The sequence below is a fragment of the Carlito syrichta genome, unplaced genomic scaffold, assembly GCF_000164805.1.
Source record: "Carlito syrichta isolate Samal-C Ts95f unplaced genomic scaffold, Tarsius_syrichta-2.0.1 Scaffold314781, whole genome shotgun sequence".
Classification (NCBI taxonomy): domain Eukaryota; kingdom Metazoa; phylum Chordata; class Mammalia; order Primates; family Tarsiidae; genus Carlito; species Carlito syrichta.
In genome coordinates, this window is record NW_007258877.1 from 582,857 (window position 1) to 604,384 (window position 21,528).

General features: G+C 41.5%; 1 protein-coding gene across 1 annotated transcript in view; it reads right to left on the reverse strand.

Moving 5' to 3' along the window:
* ENPP3 (ectonucleotide pyrophosphatase/phosphodiesterase 3) overlaps nt 1-21,528 on the reverse strand; it is a 102,391-nt gene that overhangs the window by 5,140 nt on the left and 75,723 nt on the right. Inside the window, exons 20-24 of the mRNA XM_008071885.2 lie at nt 20,652-20,806; nt 12,649-12,784; nt 8,879-8,956; nt 7,921-8,053; nt 5,926-6,082 (exon numbers count right to left, since the gene is read on the reverse strand). Coding sequence (XP_008070076.1) covers nt 5,926-6,082; nt 7,921-8,053; nt 8,879-8,956; nt 12,649-12,784; nt 20,652-20,806 — 659 coding nt within the window. The remainder of the gene's footprint in view (nt 1-5,925; nt 6,083-7,920; nt 8,054-8,878; nt 8,957-12,648; nt 12,785-20,651; nt 20,807-21,528) is intronic.

Consider the following 21,528-nt stretch of genomic DNA (forward strand, 5'->3'; position numbering starts at 1 on the left):
CACGCCCGGCTGATTTTTTTGATTTATTGTAGAGATGAGGTCTCGCTGCCCAGGCGGGTCTTGAACCCGCGGGCTCAGGCAATCCACTCACCTCAGCCTCCCAAAGGCATGGGATTACAGGGTGAGCCACTGAGCCCGGCTAGGAATCTTTATTAATGTTATATTCCCATCCTCTCCGCCCCCTGGCAGTTTCTGGCTACTGCCAAAAGGATTTTTGTTTAATTCTCATAACAATTTTCTTTTTTTGAGTTACAGTCTCACTCTGTCGCCCAGGCTGGAGTGTAGTGGCACGCTCACGGCCACTGCAGCCTCAACCTGTTGGGGTCCGGCAATCCTTCCGCCTCATCTTTCCAAGTAGCTGGAACCACAGGTCTCACAATTTTCTAAGAGCAGGTGATATGTTTAACACTTACTAGATATAACAGATGAGAAACTGACATAAAGTTATTTACTCAAAAAGACCTCGTCATTCACTAAACTGAACCAGGATGTCGAACTCCAAAACCCATGCACTTAAGTTCCATTCTACACTATTATAAGCTTCTAAATATTCAACTAGTCTCTCAAGCTGAAGACCACCAAGAGCGAAGCCATCCTACTCAAAACAACAGATCATCTGATATACTCCCCGACCACATACGCCTAGATTCTCTGTCATTTTTGACTCTCATTCCACCTTTTCCTTTCCCCACATCTAACTGACAGCTTCATCTTACCAACGTCACAGTCTCTCTTGCAATCATAGCTTGGCTTAAGTTTGCTCTATAGTTATCCCCTTGCTCTCATACTTGTCTTCATAGATGTCATATCCTTACCACGACGCTGCAAATTTCTCAAAATCTTGGATAATGTCCCATTCACTGGTGATGCTGTTCTATTCAACAGAGGTGAGGCCCTATTAATCTGAAGGAAATTGCTTCTACTTTGAACTTTCCCTTGACCTGCAGGTAGAACTTTTAGCAGATGGAAAAGAAGGAAATTCTAGAGAAGGGAAGAATGTGGGCAGCAATGGCGAAGCAGGGAAACTTAAGGTGTATTGCAGTCATTTCAAGGACTCCAGCTGGCATGGAACATGACCTGGCAAGACCAACTGAGGGTAAGTGGCGAAAGAATTTAAGTATAGGCTGAGAGGTTTCTTTTGCTAGTCTTTTAAAAAAATTCAGAATAGGGCAACCCCCTCGGGCCCCCTCGGGTCCCCTCTCACTGTCAGAGTTTTTTTGTCCTCTCAATAAATCCTGCTTTTTAAAAAAAAAAAAAAAAAAAATTCAGGATAATAAAATGTTTTGGGGTGAGGGAGTATAACATAATAAAAACAATGTTTTTATTAAGAAATTTGGCTGCAGTACACATATGTGAAAGAGGATAGGAGACAGCAAATCTGTTTTTGTTTTTTGGGGTTTTTTTTAAGTTGGAGTCTCGCTCTGTTGCCCAGGCTGGAGTGCAGTGGCATGCTCACGGCCACCGTAGCCTTTACCGGCTGGGCTCAGGCGATCCTTCCACCTCAGCCTTCCAAGTAGCTGGAACTACAGGCATGCACCACCATGCCCAGTTAATTTTTTGATTTACTGTAGAGATGAGGTCTCGACAGATTGCCGAGGCTGGTCTTAAACCCGTGGGCTTAGGCAACCCTCTCACCTCGGACTCCCAAAGTGGTGGGATTATAGGCGTCAGCAGCAAATTTTCTTAAGACTCATTTTCAAAAGTCCTGATAGAAGACCAAAAGGGCCTAGACCAAGGATGGCAAATAGTTGCTTCTTTGCATACCCATTGTAATCCCTCTATAATGGCTACCTAGAACCTCTGTAATAAAGAACTACTTAATCCTGATTTCATGGCAAAGAGTACCACGCTGTATCTGTTATCAGTGCCTGCCATTGGAAGAGAAAGTGAAGGATGCTGGCTTACCCTTGTCGCAACTAAATAAAATGCTGACCAGAAAAGTAGGAAGAGATTCAACTCGGCAACATCTCCTGATAGTTTCTTGTGTGGAAACTCTTTTTCCTCATTTTAGGACTATGGATGGCGCCACTGTTAAGCCACGGATGTTTGGCTTCCACCTTTAGTCACTGAAAGACCATCTCAAACACTCAAGTACAATCCTATCTGTAAAACCCAGCAAAAATATCACCTTCTCTGTCAGGAAGTATTTTTCCTTTGAAATCCTCCAGCAGTTTATCTGTGACTCCCTTACATCTGATGTCTTTCTTCTATTTTTCTAGGTTTCTAAGTGTGAGTACTTCTGTAGTACATGGCATGGTGAAGGCAGTCATGTGTTGAACACTTGATAGAATGTAGATGAATCCCAACCGGATGTGTTGAAGTAATTGCAAGGACTCCCAATCTGGCAAGAACCTAAACTTTAATTTCTAGTTTTCACAGCCTGTGGCACTTTCCATGTCAACGCCCATTTCCACAAACTTGATATGTCTAGACGTAACTGTCCTATCTACCTGCCAAGAAGTTCTCATTCTTTTTTTTTTATTTTTTTTGAATTGGAGTCTCACTCAATTGCCCACGCTGGAGTGCAGTGGCACGCTCATGGCCACCCCAGCGTCGACCTGCTGGGCTCTAGCGATCCTCCTGCCTCAGCCTTCCAAGGAGCCGGAACTACAGGCCTGTGCTACCATGCCAGGTTAATTTTTTATTTATTGTAGAAACGAGGTCTCGCCAAGTTGCCTGGGTTGGTCTTGAACTCGCAGACTCAGGCAGTCCACTCATCTTGGCCTCCCAAAGTGCTGGGATGACAGGCTGAGCCACCAAGCCTGGCCTCTTTCTGTTTTTCTGGGTTCCTACATTGAATATCTTTGATTCATCTTTTTTTTTTTTTTTTTTTTTTTGAGTTGGAGTCTCACTCTGTCGCCCAGACTGGAGTGCCAGCCTCGACCTGCTGGGCTCCAGTGATCCTTCCGCCTCAGCCTTCCAAGTAGCTGGAACTACAGGCGCGTGCTACTACGCCCGGCTGATTTTTTGATTTATTGTAGAGATGAGGTCTCGCTGCCCAGGCGGGTCTCGAACCCGCGGGCTCAGGCAATCCACTCACCTCAGCCTCCCAAAGGCGCGGGATGACAGGCCGAGCCACCGAGCCCAGCGATTTATCTTTTTTTTTTTAAATTTGAGTCAGCGTCTCACTGTTTGTCCAGGCTGGAGTGCAGTGGCATGCTCACAGCTACTACAGCCTCAACCTACTGGGCTTAAGCGATCCTCCTGCCTCAGCCTTCCAAGTAGCTGGAACTACAGGCGCGTGCTACTACGCCCGGCTGATTTTTTGATTTATTGTAGAGATGAGGTCTCGCTGCCCAGGCGGGTCTCGAACCCGCGGGCTCAGGCAATCCACTCACCTCAGCCTCCCAAAGGCGCGGGATGACAGGCCGAGCCACCGAGCCCAGCGATTTATCTTTTTTTTTTTAAATTTGAGTCAGCGTCTCACTGTTTGTCCAGGCTGGAGTGCAGTGGCATGCTCACAGCCACCACAGTCTTGACCTACTGGGCTTAAGCGATCCTCTCACCTCAGCCTTCCAAGTAGCTGGAACCACAGGTCCACGCCACCATGCCCTGCTAATGTCTTGATTTATTGTAGAGATGAGGTTTCACCAAGTTGCCCAGACTGGGCTGGAACCCCTGGTCTCAGGCAATCCTTTGGCCTCCATCTTCCAAAGTGCTAAGATTATAAGTGTGAGCCACTGCACCTGGCACTGATTCCTTTTTTTTTTTTTTTTGGCTCATGCATTCAATCAGTTACCAATTTCTCTTCATTCTTCATACCCTTCATGAAAGACCTCTTTATAGTGTGTCCAATCTATTCAAATTCTGCCCATCCTTCAGGGCACTTCATTTTATCAAGTCTTTAATGATCTTTCTAGTCACACGTGTTTTTAATTCCAAACACTAAATCCTTTTAATGGTATTTGACAATCAATCCCAGCTTTTTAACATCTTTTATCTTTTACTTTTTATTTTATTTTATTTATGTATTTTTCGAGATAGGGTCTCACTGCCATCCAGGCTGAAGTATAGTGATGTGCTCATAGCTCACTGTAGCCTCAACATCCTGGGCTCAAGCTACCCTCCCAAGTAGCTGGGACTACAAATGTGTCCCACCATGCCAGTCTAATTTTTTAAAACTTTTTGTAGAGAGGGGGCCTCAATCTGTTGCCCAGGCTCGTCTGGTCTCAAACTCCTGGCCTTATGCAGTCCTCCTGCTATGCTGGAATTCCAAGCATGAGTCACTCACTATACCTGGCCTTCTTTTACAAATCATCCTTATATTATTAACTGAACAATGTATGTGCCTATTTCTCATTTATATATCGAAGTTGTATATGAACCCCTTAAGGGAAGGAGCACTGTATTTCTCCTTTGTGTACTCTAAAGAGTTTCTATCATGATAATGTACACTTGGTGGGTATTAGATATATTTGTTGAATGACTTCAGTAAAACCCAGTTTCCAAGATACATTTTTTTATAAGAAATATATATGAGAGGCCAGGCTCGGTTGCTCAGTCTGTAATCCCAGCACTTTGGGAGGCCAAGGCGAGATGATTGCCTGAGCCCGCTGGTTCGAGACCAGTCTGGGCAACTAGGAGAGACCTCAACTCTACAATAAATCAAAAAATTAGCTAGGCGTGGTAGTGCATGCCTGTGATTCCGGCTACTTGGAAGGCTGAGGTGGAAGGATCACCAGAGTCCAGGAGGTCGACGCTGGAGTGGCCGTGAGTATGCTGCTGCACTCCAGCCTGGGCGACAGAGTGAGACTCCAACTCAAAAAAAAAAAAAAAAAAAGAAGTATATGTGAAAATTGATGGAACTATTTATATATAAACTGCCTTGATCCAAATGATTTTGAGTTGGGCTAATAAATGATTTTCTTAAAAAAAATGTTACTTGAACTAACTTACTTTTTGTGTGCACATGTATAACATTAATTTCACACTTCATGCTTTAAGTTGATGGAATTTTTTGATTTACATGTTCATTCAGAAACATTAATTTAGTGCTAACATTGGTAAGAAACTTAAGGTTTATGCCCAGAACAAAAATAAGTTCTGGTGTTCAGTTACACAGTAGGGTAGCTACAACTAGCCAGCATATTTCAAGATAGCTAGAAGAGAGGACTTTGACTATTATTTATCACCACAATGCAGAAATAAATGGTTAAAATGATAGGTATGCTAGCTATCCTCATTTGATCATTATACAAATTATGCATGTATCAAAATATCACCCTGTACCCCATAAATATACACAATTATTATGTCAGCTCTCTCTCTCTCTCTCTCTCTCTCTCTCTCTATATATATATATATATATATATATATAGGTTTTGTTTTTGAGTTGGAGTCTCACTGTTGTTACCCAGGCTAGAGTGCAGTGGCACGCTCACGGTCACCACAGCCTTGAACTGCTGGGCTTAGACGATCTTTCCGCCTCAGCCTTCCAAGTAGCTGGAACTACAGATGCATACCACCACTCCCAGCTAGTTTTTTTGATTTTATTGTAGAGACGAGGTCTCACCAAGTTACCCAGGCTGGTCTCGAACCCCTGGGCTCAGGCAATCGTCCGTCTCTCCCTCCCAAAGTGCTGGAATTACAGGCTGAGCCACTGTGGCCAACCATGTATTTTTTCAAAAAAAGAGATTGATAAAATTTCATCTCTTTCCTTATGAGTGTGAATAAAATATGTAGAAATAAATACATAAGGTATGCATCTATAAACATATTCATGCATGCAAATACATGTTTAAATTAATATTAATTACATAGAGATCAATAGTCTAAGTAAAAGCTTAAAAACTCAATCGCTTTTATTACAATTTTACCCATGAAACACCCCTCAAAAATATATTTTCATCAGAGCCGCTTTTGTGAAAGCCCAAGTGAGCTCTGACTCACCATCTCCGGTCCCAGACTCTCCCAAAGCATACTCACAGGACAGCTCTCCACGTTGGTAGGTCGGTGAGGGATGATAAAAGGTAGAATATCCAGCCACCCAGGGCAGCTGTCTGGTGTGTGGGTCTTGTTTTTACAACTTGTCAGCACCACAAAGTAGTGCGTTGGGATGGGAACATTGGTGTTGGCTACATGTCTAAAAACACAATTGAAAAAAAAGATTTTATGCTATTATACTTTTGCTTCTAAAGGTTATAAATGTCCGTATATATTTTTAAAGTAATGCCAAAGTAAAAATAAAGTAATAAATAGAAAGAACAAAGTCTTTTTTTTTTTTTTTACTTTAATCAGCCAGAATAAAGATTTATAGTAGAAGTCCAAGCTTGACCATTCTAACATTATGGGAAAATATTATAATACAAGGAAAAGCAGAACATGTTATTCTGCCTCTTATGTTTCCTAGTTTTGTTGACTTCATACTTCATAGCGGTAATTTCGAACAGAGCAATGGCTGATAAAGAGCTCAGATTCCAACATCAGCAGTGTACTTCCATGAGATATTTAGACTTGCACCCATTCTCCATTTTTGTTTTGGAGTCAGAGTCTCACACCATCACCTAGGCTGGAGTGTAGTGGCATGATAATGGCTCACTGCAGCCTTGACCTCCAACTCAGGCAATCCTTCTGCCTCAGCCTCCCAAGTAGCTGGGTCTACAAGCTCCTGTCATCATGCCCAGCTAATTTTTGTTGTTGTTGTTGTTGTAAAAACAGGTTCTTGCTATGTTGCCTAGGCTAATCTTGAACTCCTAGGCTCAAGTGATCCCCCTGCCTCAGCTTCCCAAAGTGTTGGGATTACAAGTGTGAACCATGCCATCTGGCCTCATCTTCTAAATTCTATGATTTACTAAGCTTCCTCAACATTGTTTTTTTAATTTTTTTTTTAGTTGGAATCTCATTCCGTTGCCCAGGCTGGAGTGCAGTGGCTCACTCCCGGCCACCGCAGCCTCGACCTGCTGGGCTCCGGTGATCCTTCCACCTCAGCCTTCCAGGTAGCCGGAACTATAGGCACGCTACCATATCTGGCTAATTTTTGATCTATTGTAGAGATGAGGTATTGCCAAGTTACCTGGGCTGGTCTTGAATGTGGGCTTAGACAATCCACCCACCTCGGCCTCCCAAAGTGCTGGGATTACAGGCTAAACCACCAAGGCTGGCCAACCTGTATCTCTTACATGTACAGTTCACAATAGGGTTCATACTCCTATGAGAATCTAATGCTGCTGCTGATCTGACAGCAGACAGAGCTCTGCTCACCCACTGCTCGCCTCCTGTGTGCACCCAGTTCCTAACAAGACACAGACCAGCACCAATCCACAGCCCAGGGGGTAGAGGACCCCTCCTCTACAAAATAGAGGCTTAGACAGTACAAATGTTTAGTTTGGTCCTTCTCATATTTTGGCAATAAAGAGAAATGATGGATGAAACTTCTCTCTAAAACTCTATTACTGTGTGCTTCATTGAAAATGAATTATTAGCAACCAGTTATGACCAGGCTTAGTATTAAAACATAGTTTAGTATGACTCACTTTCTGTATAAAACTTAACTACACCCTCCCCCCCAAGAAATGCTCTTATGAGTTGTTCACTATTTTTATAAAATTTACCTTTGCCTTTACTTGATTCTCAGATTTATTGTTGGACTGGTTTTATGTTTTTTGATAGTACATCAAGTTTTCTCTATCTCTTTGGCCATTACAAAATCTCATGTTATTTTTGCCCATTAGTTTAGAAATTTTCCAAATAAAGTTTTGGCTAAAGAAAGTTTTTCCAGAAATGTTTTATTTGCCCATTAGGTTACATTTTTGCCATATAAAAATTCTGCTAAATATTTGGATAGACTAGACTGAAAATAGCCAACAATAAAATTTATCTAGGATATATTATGTAATATTTGAAATGCTGAGTTTTTATTTTTAACACTGGGATATCATCTTCTAGTACCCTATTGCCAAGTCAAAACTTCCAATTACTTACTCGGTAATTTCATCTGGAGCATCAAAATGGCCATCATAATTATAATCAAATATTGGTCCACTAACCACATTTACTCCATTTCTTTCTGTGGCGTATTTTATAAGAAGAACACTGTGGAAGTAGTCCCACATTTCTAAAAATAAAATAATAAAGAATTAAAAATGCCTACCTGTATTGAACATGAAAATGTTTTTTATTTCTATTTTCTATTAAATCATAAAATTCTGCTTCAATAATTGCCAATGGTTATTGAGTAATTCTACAAAATGATACATATAACAAAAATAAATAGCTACATTGATGATACCCTTTTGTTGCTATAGCTCTAGTCTTGTCTCCAAATTCCTCCCTAAGGCTGAGTTGCTAATGGGACAATGAGTGGCTCGGTGGCTCAGCCTGTAATTCCGCACCTTTGGGAGGTTGAGGTGAGTGGATTGCCTGAGCCCACGGGTTCGAGACCCGCCTGGGCAGCGAGACCTCACCTCTACAATAAATCAAAAATCAGCTGGGTGTGGTAGCACATGCCTGTAATTCCGGCTACTTGGAAGGCTGAGGCGGAAGGATCGCTGGAGCCCAGCAGATTGAGGCTGCGGTGACCGGGAGTGGCCACTGCACTCCAGTCTGGGCGACAGAGTGAGACTCCAACTCAAAAAAAAAAAAATCATCAGAAGACACAAGTTGCCTCATTCATTATTATTCTGGGACAACATTTTCCTATCATTTACTGGTGGTGAGTTGCAGTAATACATAGTTTTATGAATAGCTCTTTATAGTTAAATTAAGGGTTAAAAATAAATGATCAGAATTCTAGCAAGAAGTCACTCAAAGTTGAAGTTGAACAGAAACTATGTCAAGAATCAATCCTGGACCTATATTTAAAACATTAGAACTAAATGGTAATATTGGGAGCAAATTACAATACAATATTTTAAAATTAATAACATAAATACATACTTACTTTTGAATTCTTCATACATAGGGACCATATTACTTGTAAGTAAAGCATCATATTGACTATCAGAAGTTCTATTGATTGCTGAAAAACAAATGGATCTTATTAAATCTAACTATAAAAGAAAACACGGCATACTGCATAATAACCATGTTACTATTATGCATTAATGTACATTTATTAACAGACAAAAAACACAGAAATACTGAGTACTTTCTAGTAGAGGTTATTGATAATGAGGGCAGTTTTATACATTTGATACTTACAGTGGGTTGAATTGTGACCCCTCCCAAAATTGTGTGCAAGTCTTAAACCCACATACCTGTGAATGTAAACTTATTTGGACATGAGGTCTTTGCAGATGTAACTAATAGTCTCTAGGTGAGATTATCCTGGATTTAGGATGGGCTCCAAATCCAGTGACTGGTGTCCTTATTGGGAGAGGAAGATTCGAGAAGAGGAGAGACACAGGGGAGAAGGCCATGTGAAGAGGCAGAGACTAGAGTGATACAAGTACAAGCCAAGTAAGGTGGGAGCCAGCAGAAGCAAAGAGGCAAAGAAGGATTCTCTCCCAGAGTGCTGGAAGGCAGTGTGACCCGCCAACACCTTCATTTTAGACTTCCGGCCTCCAGAACTATGGGAGAATAGATTTCTGCTGTTTTACGTCCACAGTTTATGCTAATTTGTTACAGCAGCCCTAGGAAACAAATATAATTCCAGACATGGATCCATGGTTGTGCACAAAATAATAATGCTACTAAAAATAACTTTCTTCCGCTAGGCGTGGTGGCTCAAGCCTGTAATCCCAGCACTTTGGGAGGCCGAGGTGAGAAGATTGCCTGAGTCCAGGTGTTCAAGACCAACCTGAGCAACTTGGTGAGACCTCATCTCTACAATAAATAATAACAATAACAATAATAAGCCAGGCATGGTAGCACCCGCCTGTAGTTCCAGCTACTTGGAAGGCTAAGGCAGAAGGATAGCCTGAACCCAGCAGGTCGAGGATGCGGTAGCCAAGAGCTTGCCACTGTACTGCAGCCTGGAAGACAGAGTGAGACTCCAACTCAAAAAACAAAAATCTCTCTTCCAAAATAAAATTTTCTTAAGAAAATGAGTTTTCACTCAATGAAGACTGCTGAAGGGAACACCACGAATAGCGGACTCTGGGAATTTAGGGGTGTGTGTCTACACGGCACGTGTTCAGCAACAGTGCTCTGGAAGCAGACAGCCCAGATGGGAGCCCCAAATCTGCTACTCACATGCTGCACCCCCGAGCAAGGTGCTTCATTTGTCTCATGACCTATCTCAGAGTTACTGTGAGGATTAAAAGCTGCTAAACCTATAAACGTTTCTTATGATACTTGAACATTCAACATGACTTCTACCCTCTTAACAAATTTTTAACTGTACGCTACAGTACTGTCGACTCTAGGTACAATCTTTTGTTGTACAGCAGATCTCCAAGCTCATTCATCTTGCTTAACTGTTAATTAGAAACTCTCCATCTCCCCCTCCCCCAGTTCCGGGCAACCACCACTTGACTCTCTGAGTCTGTGAATTTGACTATTTTCGATTCTGCAATATTCGACAGAATGAATGAACCTTGAGCACATTATGTTAAGGGAAATAAGGAAATCACAGAAAGACAAATATTGCATGATTCCACTTATATAAGCTTTCGATTGTACTTTCTATATCTAGACTGTACTTAGTACCTTAACTAATCATTACTGTTATGGTTTTTTGAGATGGATCTGACTCTGTCACTGAGGCCAGAGTGAAGCAATGCAGTGATTGTTCACTGCAGACTTGAATGCCTGAGTTCAAGTGGTTCTCCTGCTTCAGCCTCCCAAGTAGCTGGGACAGGCATGCTACCATGCCCTGTTAGCTAATTTTTAAGAGGCCAATAGATAGGCACCAAAAGGCAACGAAAAACAAGTAACATTTATTTTCTTAAGACTGCATATGTTGTTCACGGTCCTGAGACCACTCCCAGGAAACCTTTTCTACTTTAGTTGTTTTTTGAATTGGAGTCTCACTCTATCAACCAGGTTGGAGTGCAGCAGAACACTCACGGCCACCACAGCCTCAACCTGCTGGGCGCAGGTGATCCTCCCGCCTCAGTCTTCCAAGTAGCTATAACTATAGGCACATGCCACCAGACTCAGCTAATTTTTTGAATTATTGTAGAGACAAGGTCTCACCAAGTTGCCCAGGCTAGTCTTGAACCCCTGGCTGGGCTCAGGCAATCCTTTCACCTCCACCTCCCAAAATGCTGGGATTACAGGTGTGAGTCACCGTGCCTAGCCTTTTCTACTTTTTAAATTAAGCCTTGAAAGCTGGAAAGGCAGTCCACATAATATTACTTGTGTTTCAGAGAAAAATAAGAATGTGCTCGTAATAGAATTTCTATTTCCACCAAATACATAGTCAGAATTTATAGTGGAGAATTAGAAGGGAGTTCTATTTTTTTGTGGGGGTGGTTGAAGTCTCACTCTTGTCGCCCAGGCTGGAGTACAGTGGCATGCTCACGGCCACCACAGTCTCAACCTGCTGGGCTCAAGTGATCCTTCCACCTCAGCCTTCCAAGTAGCTGGAACTACAGATGCATGCCACCACACCCGACTAGTTTTTGTAATTTATTATAGAGATGAGGTCTCACCAAGTTGCCCAGTCTGGTCTCAAACCAACGGGCTCAGGCAATCCTCTCGCCTCAGCCTCCCAAAGTGCTGGGATTACAGGCAGAGCCACCGCACCTGGCTGGGAGTTCTATTGTATCCTTGATTTTTTTTGAGACAAGTTGTTTAGTTATTAATGTCATTTCCTTGTCAAGGCAAACATTTATACATCAACGAATATCTTTTGACTTAACAGATACAACTTTATATGCCAAATTTGAAAATTTTATTAGTACAATGTTGCAACTTTTTAAGGTTTACTGTGAGGTTTAATAAACTTGATACCATTAATTGCATCTAGATATTCCACCAAAACATATTAATTTTTTTATCCTAATTTTATATTAGGGATTTTACATCAATATGCTACTTGCTTTCATTAGGCCTTTTTTCCCACTACAAATTTGAGAATCTCTAGATTATAAATCTCTAAATTAACCATCTTTGGTCATAGCTTCAACAAAAATGCAGCCATATGCCAAGAGTAAAACCCATTCCCAGAAGCTGTAATCCTTGAAAATCTCATGGGCAAGTTAATGAAAATGACATTTCCTGCTGCGCAAGGAAGACGTTTTTTAGAAAAATCACACTGGCTTTTGCATGTTCCTAAGAGAGATCTTTGTCGTGGGGAAAAAAAACAACAACATTAAGTTCATTTGGCAGCTTCATTTGCAGTTTAAAACCGTTGGACGTACAGCACGAGGGACAGGCCAGAATTCCAGCCTGCTTCGTCTTCACAGGCACAGCTGCGTATTCTCTGCAGACCTTAACTGGGGCAGGATCCAGAAGAAAGGGTTGTTTGGATGCCTGCGTACCTCTAGAAGAATCTTCCGCTTTAAAATTAAACTTAAACCTGCCGAACTCTCTAAACATCTGGGCCAGATGAGAGCTGGTGTGTGTGTCCCACTGCAAAACGTCTTGGTCTTTATTACAGCTGCAGTGCTGCTCTGGCCAGCCCACGACCACTAGAAGCCTCTCGCGGCAGCTAGCTCAGCCCAAGCAGGTAGTTTTGGTGAGGAGTATATGTTTAAGGCACATGCCCACATCCAGCTGATGAGGGCTTTCTAAGCTACAGCTCTAAAAAAGCGTTCTACTAACCAGGAGGATAGAGGAAGCCGTGGGTGATATTCTTGTCTGCTAAATAGAAGGAGCATTTTTGGCTCTCAGAAGGAGGAACCCTGACATCAGCCCGCAGACAGTCTGGGACAGTGGGAGGAAGAGGCGATGTGTCTCCCTGTTGAAAGAGAGAGAAAGAGAATTACGCCCACAATTGCGGCTCACCCATTTGCCTTATATGGTTTGTCACTTCCCTAGAGTGTTTTTCATTTAAGCTTTTCCTATTTTCTTAGTGAATCAGGTCTACGCAAGCAAGGGGAATGGATGTCTTCAGCAGTGTTTTCTTCTGTGGTTCCTTCTGGTTCGGGACATTGGGAGGGCAAATCAAATACACCTCGGAAAAAAATATTTGCAGAGTAAAAGCCGAATTGAGAGCAGAGGAAATAACGGGAGCCATTGCTAAAAACCAAACCCTTTTTTAGAATCTAGCTTTTATGTGATCATATACGTTGTACTTGTAAATAAAAACTGAAAATAAAAAACACAAAATTTATTTTTAAAATACAAATATAAACTAAGCTTATGATTTTTCAGCTGGACAAGAACTTCTAATCAGTCTAAGATTAATTCAAACAATGTGTAGTTGTCCAAATATACTGATTTTTGGATTTAAATAAATTTGCAGTTCTGCTTCATTCATCATAAAATTTTATCATTTCTTTGTGACCCTGTTTTATTGTATTGTATTATATTATTAATTTTTGAGTTGGAGTCTCACTCTGTTACCCAGGCTGGAGTGCAGTGGCCCGCTCACGGCCACCCCAGCATCGCAGCATCGACATACTGGACTCCAGCGATCCTTCCGCCTCAGCCTTCCAAGTAGCTGGAACTACAGGTGAGCGCGAACATGCCCAGCTTATTTTTTTTATTTATTGTAGAGACAAGGTCTTGTCAAATTGCCCGGGCTGGTCTCGAACCCGCAGGCTTAGGCAATCCATTCACCTCGGCCTCCCAAAGTGCTGGGATTACAGGCTTGAGCCACCGAGCCCAGTCTTGTAAGTAACCCGAGTTTAAAATGAGTACAATAATTTATTCACCAGTGAGCATCCTATAAGCATGCTGCCTAACTCAAGTATTTAGGGGAATACTATATTACATGATCATCATATTTTTCTTCACATATCATCATGGGTAAGTGAACATTTTGCTATTTGTTTAATTTTTTCAGAGATTTTGATTTATATGCTCTCTACTGACCACAGTGGGATATCTTTCTCAGTAAAACTTGCAATAATTCATATTTTAAAACAGTTACGTGAAATTGGAATATCCTTCCTTTATTCACTGCATTGAGCTAAAAGCTATGGTGTATACAACATATGAGTTCAATTCGCACAGAAAAAGGAAACACACATTGCACGCTATATTCATAGGCAGGAAAATGCCACACCGATGTATGACACAGACAAGAGTCACAGATGAGGGGAGTCCAGGGAAAGCCAAGCAGAGACTGTGCCCCTAACATACTGCAGCGCTGCACTTGGAAAACACAAAGTCATTGAGGGAAATTCTCAACTTAAATGAACACATATATCTATTTTTCTCCCCTCTAAAATTCCATTAAAAGAAAAGTCATAGCCGGGCTCGGTGGCTCAGCCTGTAATCCCGCGCCTTTGGGAGGCTGAGGTGAGTGGATTGCCTGAGCCCGCGGGTTCGAGACCCGCCTGGGCAGCGAGACCTCATCTCTACAATAAATCAAAAAATCAGCCGGGTGTGGTGGCGCATGCCTGTAATTCCGGCTACTTGGAAGGCTGAGGTGGAAGGATCGCCGGAGCCCAGCGGGCGAGGCTGCGGTGGCCGGGAGTGGCCACTGCACTCCAGTCTGGGCGACAGAGTGAGACTCCAACTCAAAAAAAAAAAAAAAAAGAAAAGAAAAGTCATAACAAAGACACGTCAGAGATGAAAATGTTCAGAAGCTGGGTATCAAATAAATAACAGTAACCTGGCTTAGTAGACCAGTAGACACTGGCTCCCAGGAGCCTATGTTTGGAGAAAGCACCAAGAAGCAGATTTATACTGTAGAACCCCAGAAGGGCAGAACTTGGAGTCGTCTAAAGACAGGGGTTTGCGTAAGGCTGGAGACAGAGGGGAGATCCAAAGTCTGCAAACAAAAGGTCAGAGAGTATGCTTACTCTATGGAGAGTTTGAACCAGAGGGTTGACGAAGACACAAGGCATAGCAAACAGCAGGTCTGCCATACAGAAAGCAGTGGGATTAAATAAAACTCTACACACTGAGTGACAAGACTCTCTCTAGTCTCATTGCCCTATGTAGCCTACAAGTTGTACCCACTGGGTCAGTTTAGAAGTGTCCTATTTTTGGGAAACAAACCCATCCAAAAGGAAAACTAGATACTTCAGAGGAGAGCACCCAACAATATGGCTGGTTCTCTTACAGTTCAACCTATAGTGACGTTTACCAGCTAAGAAGCCCCGGGCATGTAATTTAGTGCCTCATCCCTAAACTATAAGCTGGCAGCCAAGAATCTAGAAATTAGACGATGGGGAGAAGAAAAAGAGACAATGCAGAGAGAAGGAAACTCTCTTCTCAGAGAAATAAGGGTATATATGGCATTCATAAAGAAAAAACTAAAAGGAAAAAGATATCAGAAAGAGCTGTTGGGATTTAAAAATATGATAGCAAATAGAAAATATTCAATAAGATCTAGAAAATGAAGTTGGAAATATGTCTCAAAAAAGTAGAATTAAAGACAAAGAGGGCCAGGCTCAGTGGCTCAGCCTATAATCCCAGCACTTTGGGAGGTCAAGGCCAGAGGATTGCCTGAGCTTGGGGGTTCGAGACCAGCCTGGGCAACTTGGTGAGAACTCATCTCTACAATAAATCACAAAAACCAGCCAGGCGTGGTGGTGTGTGTCTGTAGTTCCAGTTACTTGGAAGGCTGAGGCAGAAGGTCAAGGCTATGGTGGCCGTGTGCGTGCCACTACACTCCAGCCTGGGCAACAAGAGTGAGAATGCAACTCAAAAAAAAAGACAAAGAAATAGAAAAAAGCAGGGAAGATACAAACGTATCAGGGGATCCATCCAAGAAGTCTAATTTTAAGGAAGTCTTAATTTTAAAGAAAAGTTATTTCTAAAATTCTGAAGCCAGCTAAAGCACCGATCAAGTGTATAGACAGTAAAAAAATTTTGAGACCCACAAAGTCTCAAAAATGTGTCTTCCCTCCTTTCTTTCTCAATAAGCTCCTGAGTGATATAGTTCATCAAAACAAGAGGTAAACCAACAAATTTGAAGATATTTGAGCTAAGGGCATTGAATGAGTGCTCACCATTTGTTTCACTCTCTCTAGGTGGCAGAGTCTTGAAAGCTAAAAACACTTGTTTATATTCTTTTGAAAACACATCCTAGTAAACAGTTCCGAATAACCAGGTTTTCCACTTGTTAAAAAGGGGTGCATACGTTTGTTGTGAAATGGGGGAATAACAAAGATCAGCTGCTAATAGTCAGCCCCGTAGTCACCTGGGACGCTGTCGGTTTGATATTTCCTAACACAGATGTTTACATTTTACTCCAACATTTCACATTAGTAAGTTTCAGTTGAAACTTACACAGTGTGTAAATGTAGCCCTAGCTGCATTTTCCATAAAAGATTGAGATGCCTAGTTCAAATTATAAAAATGTTAAGGAGAGAAGTACAGGATAGTTTTTAGATTGTAGCTGTAAAAGTTGTACTCAAGTCGTTTAGTCGGGCAAAAATGTTTACCATTTTCTCGAAAGTAACAAAAGACTTTGGACTGGGGAGATGGATGGGATGGCTTCAGACATAAAGGGGTTAAAAATGCCACATACGATCTGCTAACTGAAAACCTTGAGATTTATTTCTTACATACCAAACTTGAACCTTCAACTAGAAGGGCATGGAGACTAGGAATGAGGATGTGGTCTCTTTTATCCAGGCGAGATTATGCAATAGGCAGCCTTCCAGAGAGACGGAGAAGCGGTACGGGCGTGTCATTTCTGAGCCTCGGTCTCATGAGAGAAGGCTTTAGTGAACCACCACCACTGATACCATCACCACCACCCTACACACAAAAACAGCCTCAATCCTGCCATCTTCTCAGAGTTCCCTGGAATTTTTGAAGCCAAGGGATAGAAAGTCAGGAAAACAAAAACTAGAATTCAGACACACAGACAAAATCTGAACTCCCTAGCTTTCAAAATCCTTTCAGAGAAGTAGATGATGTACATAGGAACATGAGATGCTTTTACTCCTCATCGGGATGAGTTTGAACAGACAATAAAATTATTTTTATTTAAGTTGTAAATGCTCCTTATCTGTAGGCCGAATGTAAAGCTAAAACTTATTTGAATACCAGGTAATTAGGATCTTGCTTATGGTAAGTATAATAACGATATGTTTTTAACTATTTGCCTGGTTGCATGATTTTTTTTCTACAGGGAAAGTAAAAAGTTTAAAGAAATGTTCATAACATGCAATAATGTTCCTAGTTTTTATTTTATTTTCTTTTTTTGAGTTGGAGTCTCACTCTGTGGCCCAGACTGGAGAGCAGTGGCGCATGCTCCCAGCCACTGCAGCTTTGACCTGCTGGGTTCAGGCGATCCTCAGCCTTCCAAGTAGTTAGAACTACAGGCACGTGCTACCACACCTGGCTTATTTTTTGATTTATTGTGGAGATGAGGACTCACCAAGTTGCCCAGGTTGGTCTCGAACCCCTGGACTCAGGCAATCCTCTCACCTCGGCCTCCCAAAGTGCTGGGATTACAGGCTTGAACCACCGTGCCCAGCCGACAAACGCAATTCTTACTCTTATTTTCAAAATGTTCAATTTTTCACCTAGTTCACATCTTCGTACTCCATAGCCCCAGAAGCAAAATCCGTGTGTAGCCTGACCAACCTTAATGGTTTTGAAACAGTTGTTGTAGGACTGCGATTTCAAATCACAACTACTTCCCCAGAACTGTTCTGCGATAACAACAACAAAAATTAGAAAACCCACCAAAACCACAGGAAAACAAAAGCTCCACGAAACTTAAAGGCACAGGCCAGTTGGGTCCATGTTCCAAAAAGTGCTTATTTAAAGTCTGATTTTTCAAACACAGAGCTGATTTACAACATTTTTATGTGAATCCCAAAACATCCTCGTATGTAATTTTCTTGAACCACAACACACTAACAGAGTAATTTCTGAATTAGAAAGCAGAAAATTGCTAGAATTCCATCCTGTCACATGGATGGAGAAATACACAAGTAGTTCTGTGGGATCAGTCAAAGGCCAGGAACTTCTGGTAACAAAGAAGCAAGTTTCAAAATAATAACAAAGAAGAATTGTACGAAACTCCTACTCTGAGCCCACTTCAAAATCTCTTCGCCTTTTGTTTCCGCCAAAGCTCATATAAATTCCGGAATGCAAGACAGCAGGGGAAAGTATTAAAAATATAAACATTCCCATTAATGCCACACAATCCCTGTACCTGGGCTTTTCAAAATAGAGAACTGAATAATAAGACTAACTTTGAATATGCCGCCCTTCTCAAAAACAAAAACAAAATAGAAATTATTTTAAGGAATGTTGTATGTTGAAGAAAATCACAAACAATTGAATATCGTACATCTTAAGAAGTAATATTGCCATCATCAGTACGTATGAACTCAGGTAACTGTCAGTAAAATATTCTCCCACATTGGGAAACAAACAACATTAGAACTGTTACCAGCAACCACAATTGAACCATTGACAGCAACAGAGCTGGCTTTCAGAAAATACAAAGCTTTACTTAGAAATAGGAAAAATATGCTTCTTTTTCTTCAAAAATCTTGAATTGGAACAAGAAGAGTAGATAAATCAGATGCGACCAATTACTTTCTTTGCATAAAAGAGGGGGTGCTCTTAGCAAGAACAGAAATAACTAGGGTCTGCCATTAGTCTGGACATAAAATACTAAGCTTCTCTCTATAAAAACAGCTTCCTGGTTATTTCTTGACCCTTTTGGTTGGTAATACAGCTTTGTCCTTTAAAGTCTTTAAAACTAATGGTTGCAATTAGTTCTTCCAATAAGTATTTAATGGGCAACTCTACTGTGCTGGAAATATAGTAAATAAAACCATCCATGTCCTGAAGGGGTGGTTGGACTGATTTTTGGCAGACTGACGCTTTGTTCTAATTTATATTTTCATTATTGCTACTGAGTTTCAACTGCTTAGCTCATTTACTAAGATGCGATTGGCAGTAGTAGGAATCTTCTGGGGGAGGGAGGACACAACTCATCAACAAGGGTACATGCATAATGAACATTTGTATACCTAACCCTGAATTTTACCCCACATTTTTTTAATTAAAAAAATTAAATTAAATTTACTAAGATGCTTGCCATTCTCTTTTTTATTGGTGGAGATTTATTAGTTATGGTGAATCTTAATTACTGTTCTGGATACTCAGAAGTTATTTCTTTTCTTTCTTTCTTTCTTTTTTTTTAGTGAGAAAGCAGGATTTATTGAGAGGACAGAAAAGCTCCCAGAGCAGAGGGGACCCGAGGGGGTTGCCCAAGTTGTTTTTATATGCAATGCAAATGTATTATCCCATTCATGACTTTGTCATTTTGTCACACATTAATGTAGTCAAATAAATTGGGTTTTCTTTGGGGGGGTCAAGAGTCTCACTCTGTCGCTCACGGCTATCATAGCCTCAACCTGCTGGGCTCAGGTGATCCTTCCGCCTCAGCTTTCCAAGTAGCTGAAACTACAAGCACGAGCCACCAAGCCCGACTGATTTTTTGATTTATTGTAGAGATGAGATCTCATCAAGTTGCCCAGGCTGGCCTTGAACCCATGGGCTCAGGCAATCCTCTTACCCCGGCCTCCCAAAGTGCTGGGATAATAGGCGTGAACCACTGCACCCAGCCTAAATAAATCAATTTCTGCTTTTATTGTTGTTCTTGGGTCCTAAGAAATCCTACTCTATCCAAGATCATAAAGATACGCACAAAATAAATATGGATTTACTGTTCATATTTTGGACGACAAATCCACCAGCAATTTAAGTTTGTGTGTGTTGTGAGGTAGGGATCTAATATTGTCTTCCTTATAGGTAGTCAGTTGTCCTGGCACCATTTAGTGAAGGGAGTTTGCCAGAGAGTGAAGAGAGAAGAGGGTTAAAATAAGTGGATTCTATCACAGTCTGAAAGGATCTGTGACATAACACATCTGTCCATGTAGGTTTAGCCTGACTTATTAGAGTGCTAACCCTTCGTGAAAGAACTATATCTTATTCACGTTGTGTTCCTTGTGCCTATTGCACACAGCAGATAGCAAAGTACTTGTTAAAGTATCAAATAAATGCTAAGCCCTTTAAAAATCTCATTTTCTTCTAAGTACACCATCATGTACTTGAGGGAATACCAGATGAATATCATGCTTCTGTGTTTCCTGTTGCTTCTGACTGAAATGTTCTTTATTCTTGCCTTACCAATGGGCAAATTGGCCTGTAAACATTTTCTAATTTCTCCAGGCAAACACAATGCATCCCTCTTTTGCAGCCGTATAGCTTTTAAAAAACTTTTATAGGTCGGGTTCAGGGGCTCAGCCTGTCATCCCAGCACTTTGGGAGGCAAGAGGATTGCCTGAGCCCGCAGGTTCGAGACCAACCCCGGGCAACTTGGCAAGACCTCTTCTCTACAATAAAATTTTAAAATAGCCAGGTGTGGCAGCACACTTCTGTAGTTCCGGCTACTTGGAAGGCTGAGGCTAAAGGATCACTGGAGCCCAGCAGGTTGATGCTGGAGTGGCCACTACATTCCAGTCTGGGCAAAGGAGTGAGACTCCAATTCAAAAAAACAAACAAACAAAAAAACTTTTATAGCTTGAGGCAATAGCTGGGACATCGTCTTATAAGCTACAGACCAGTAAGCTCCCTTCGGGATCTCTATTGCAAAACAACATTCAACTCTTAGATATTAAAGAATTACAAATTTTCCCAGCCTACATGGGTCGATGGACTCAGGGACTTACCCACTGGGGGACTGTGTATGAACTCCACATGGGCATTTTCATAGCTTTTCCAAATCCACTGACATATTCCTTGTGGTACAGGAGACAGTGGTCTAAGTTCTTCTGCATAACCCTGGGCCTCCCAAATGGCAAATTTACTTTCACTGTTGCTGTTACTAAAATCAAAATAACATAAAATGCAAAGATTTGTGAAATTAGTTAGTGCTTCTATGCATACAATAACTACTGCTCTCTTATGGCCTATTATGTGTCAAATACTCTAACAACTATTTTACATATTTAGCCTCTTTTAATTCTTACAACAACACTATGAGATAGGCGTGATAATTCCATTTTGCAGATTGCAAAACTAAGGCTTAGATAAGTTACTTGGCCAAGCAAGAGGCTAAGCCAGGATCTGAAGCCTGCTCTCTCTACTCTTTCCTTATTTTTTATAGCTCACAGGATGTATGTGAAGAGATAAAACCTCAAAATTGGCCCGGTACAGTGGCTCAAGCCTGTCACCCCAGCACTTTGGGAGGCTAAGGTGAGAGGACTGCCTGAGCCCACGGGTTTGAGACCAGCTTGGGCAACTTGGTGAGACCTCATCTCTACAATAAATTAAAAAAAAAAAAAATTAACCAGCATGGTAGCGCACACCTGCAGTTCTGTCTACTTGGAAGGCTGAGGTGGACGGACCACCTGAGCCAGCAGGTCGACGCTGGGGTGGCCGTGAGCATGCCACTGCCCTCCAGCCTGGGCTACAGAGTGAGACTCTAACTCAAAAAACAAAAAAAGCCCTCAAAGTCAAAAGTACATACTTTATAACAAAGATCACCTACTTTAGTCATTGTCATAAGAAAGATATTGGAATTTTATAAAAGTGTCTGTTATGATC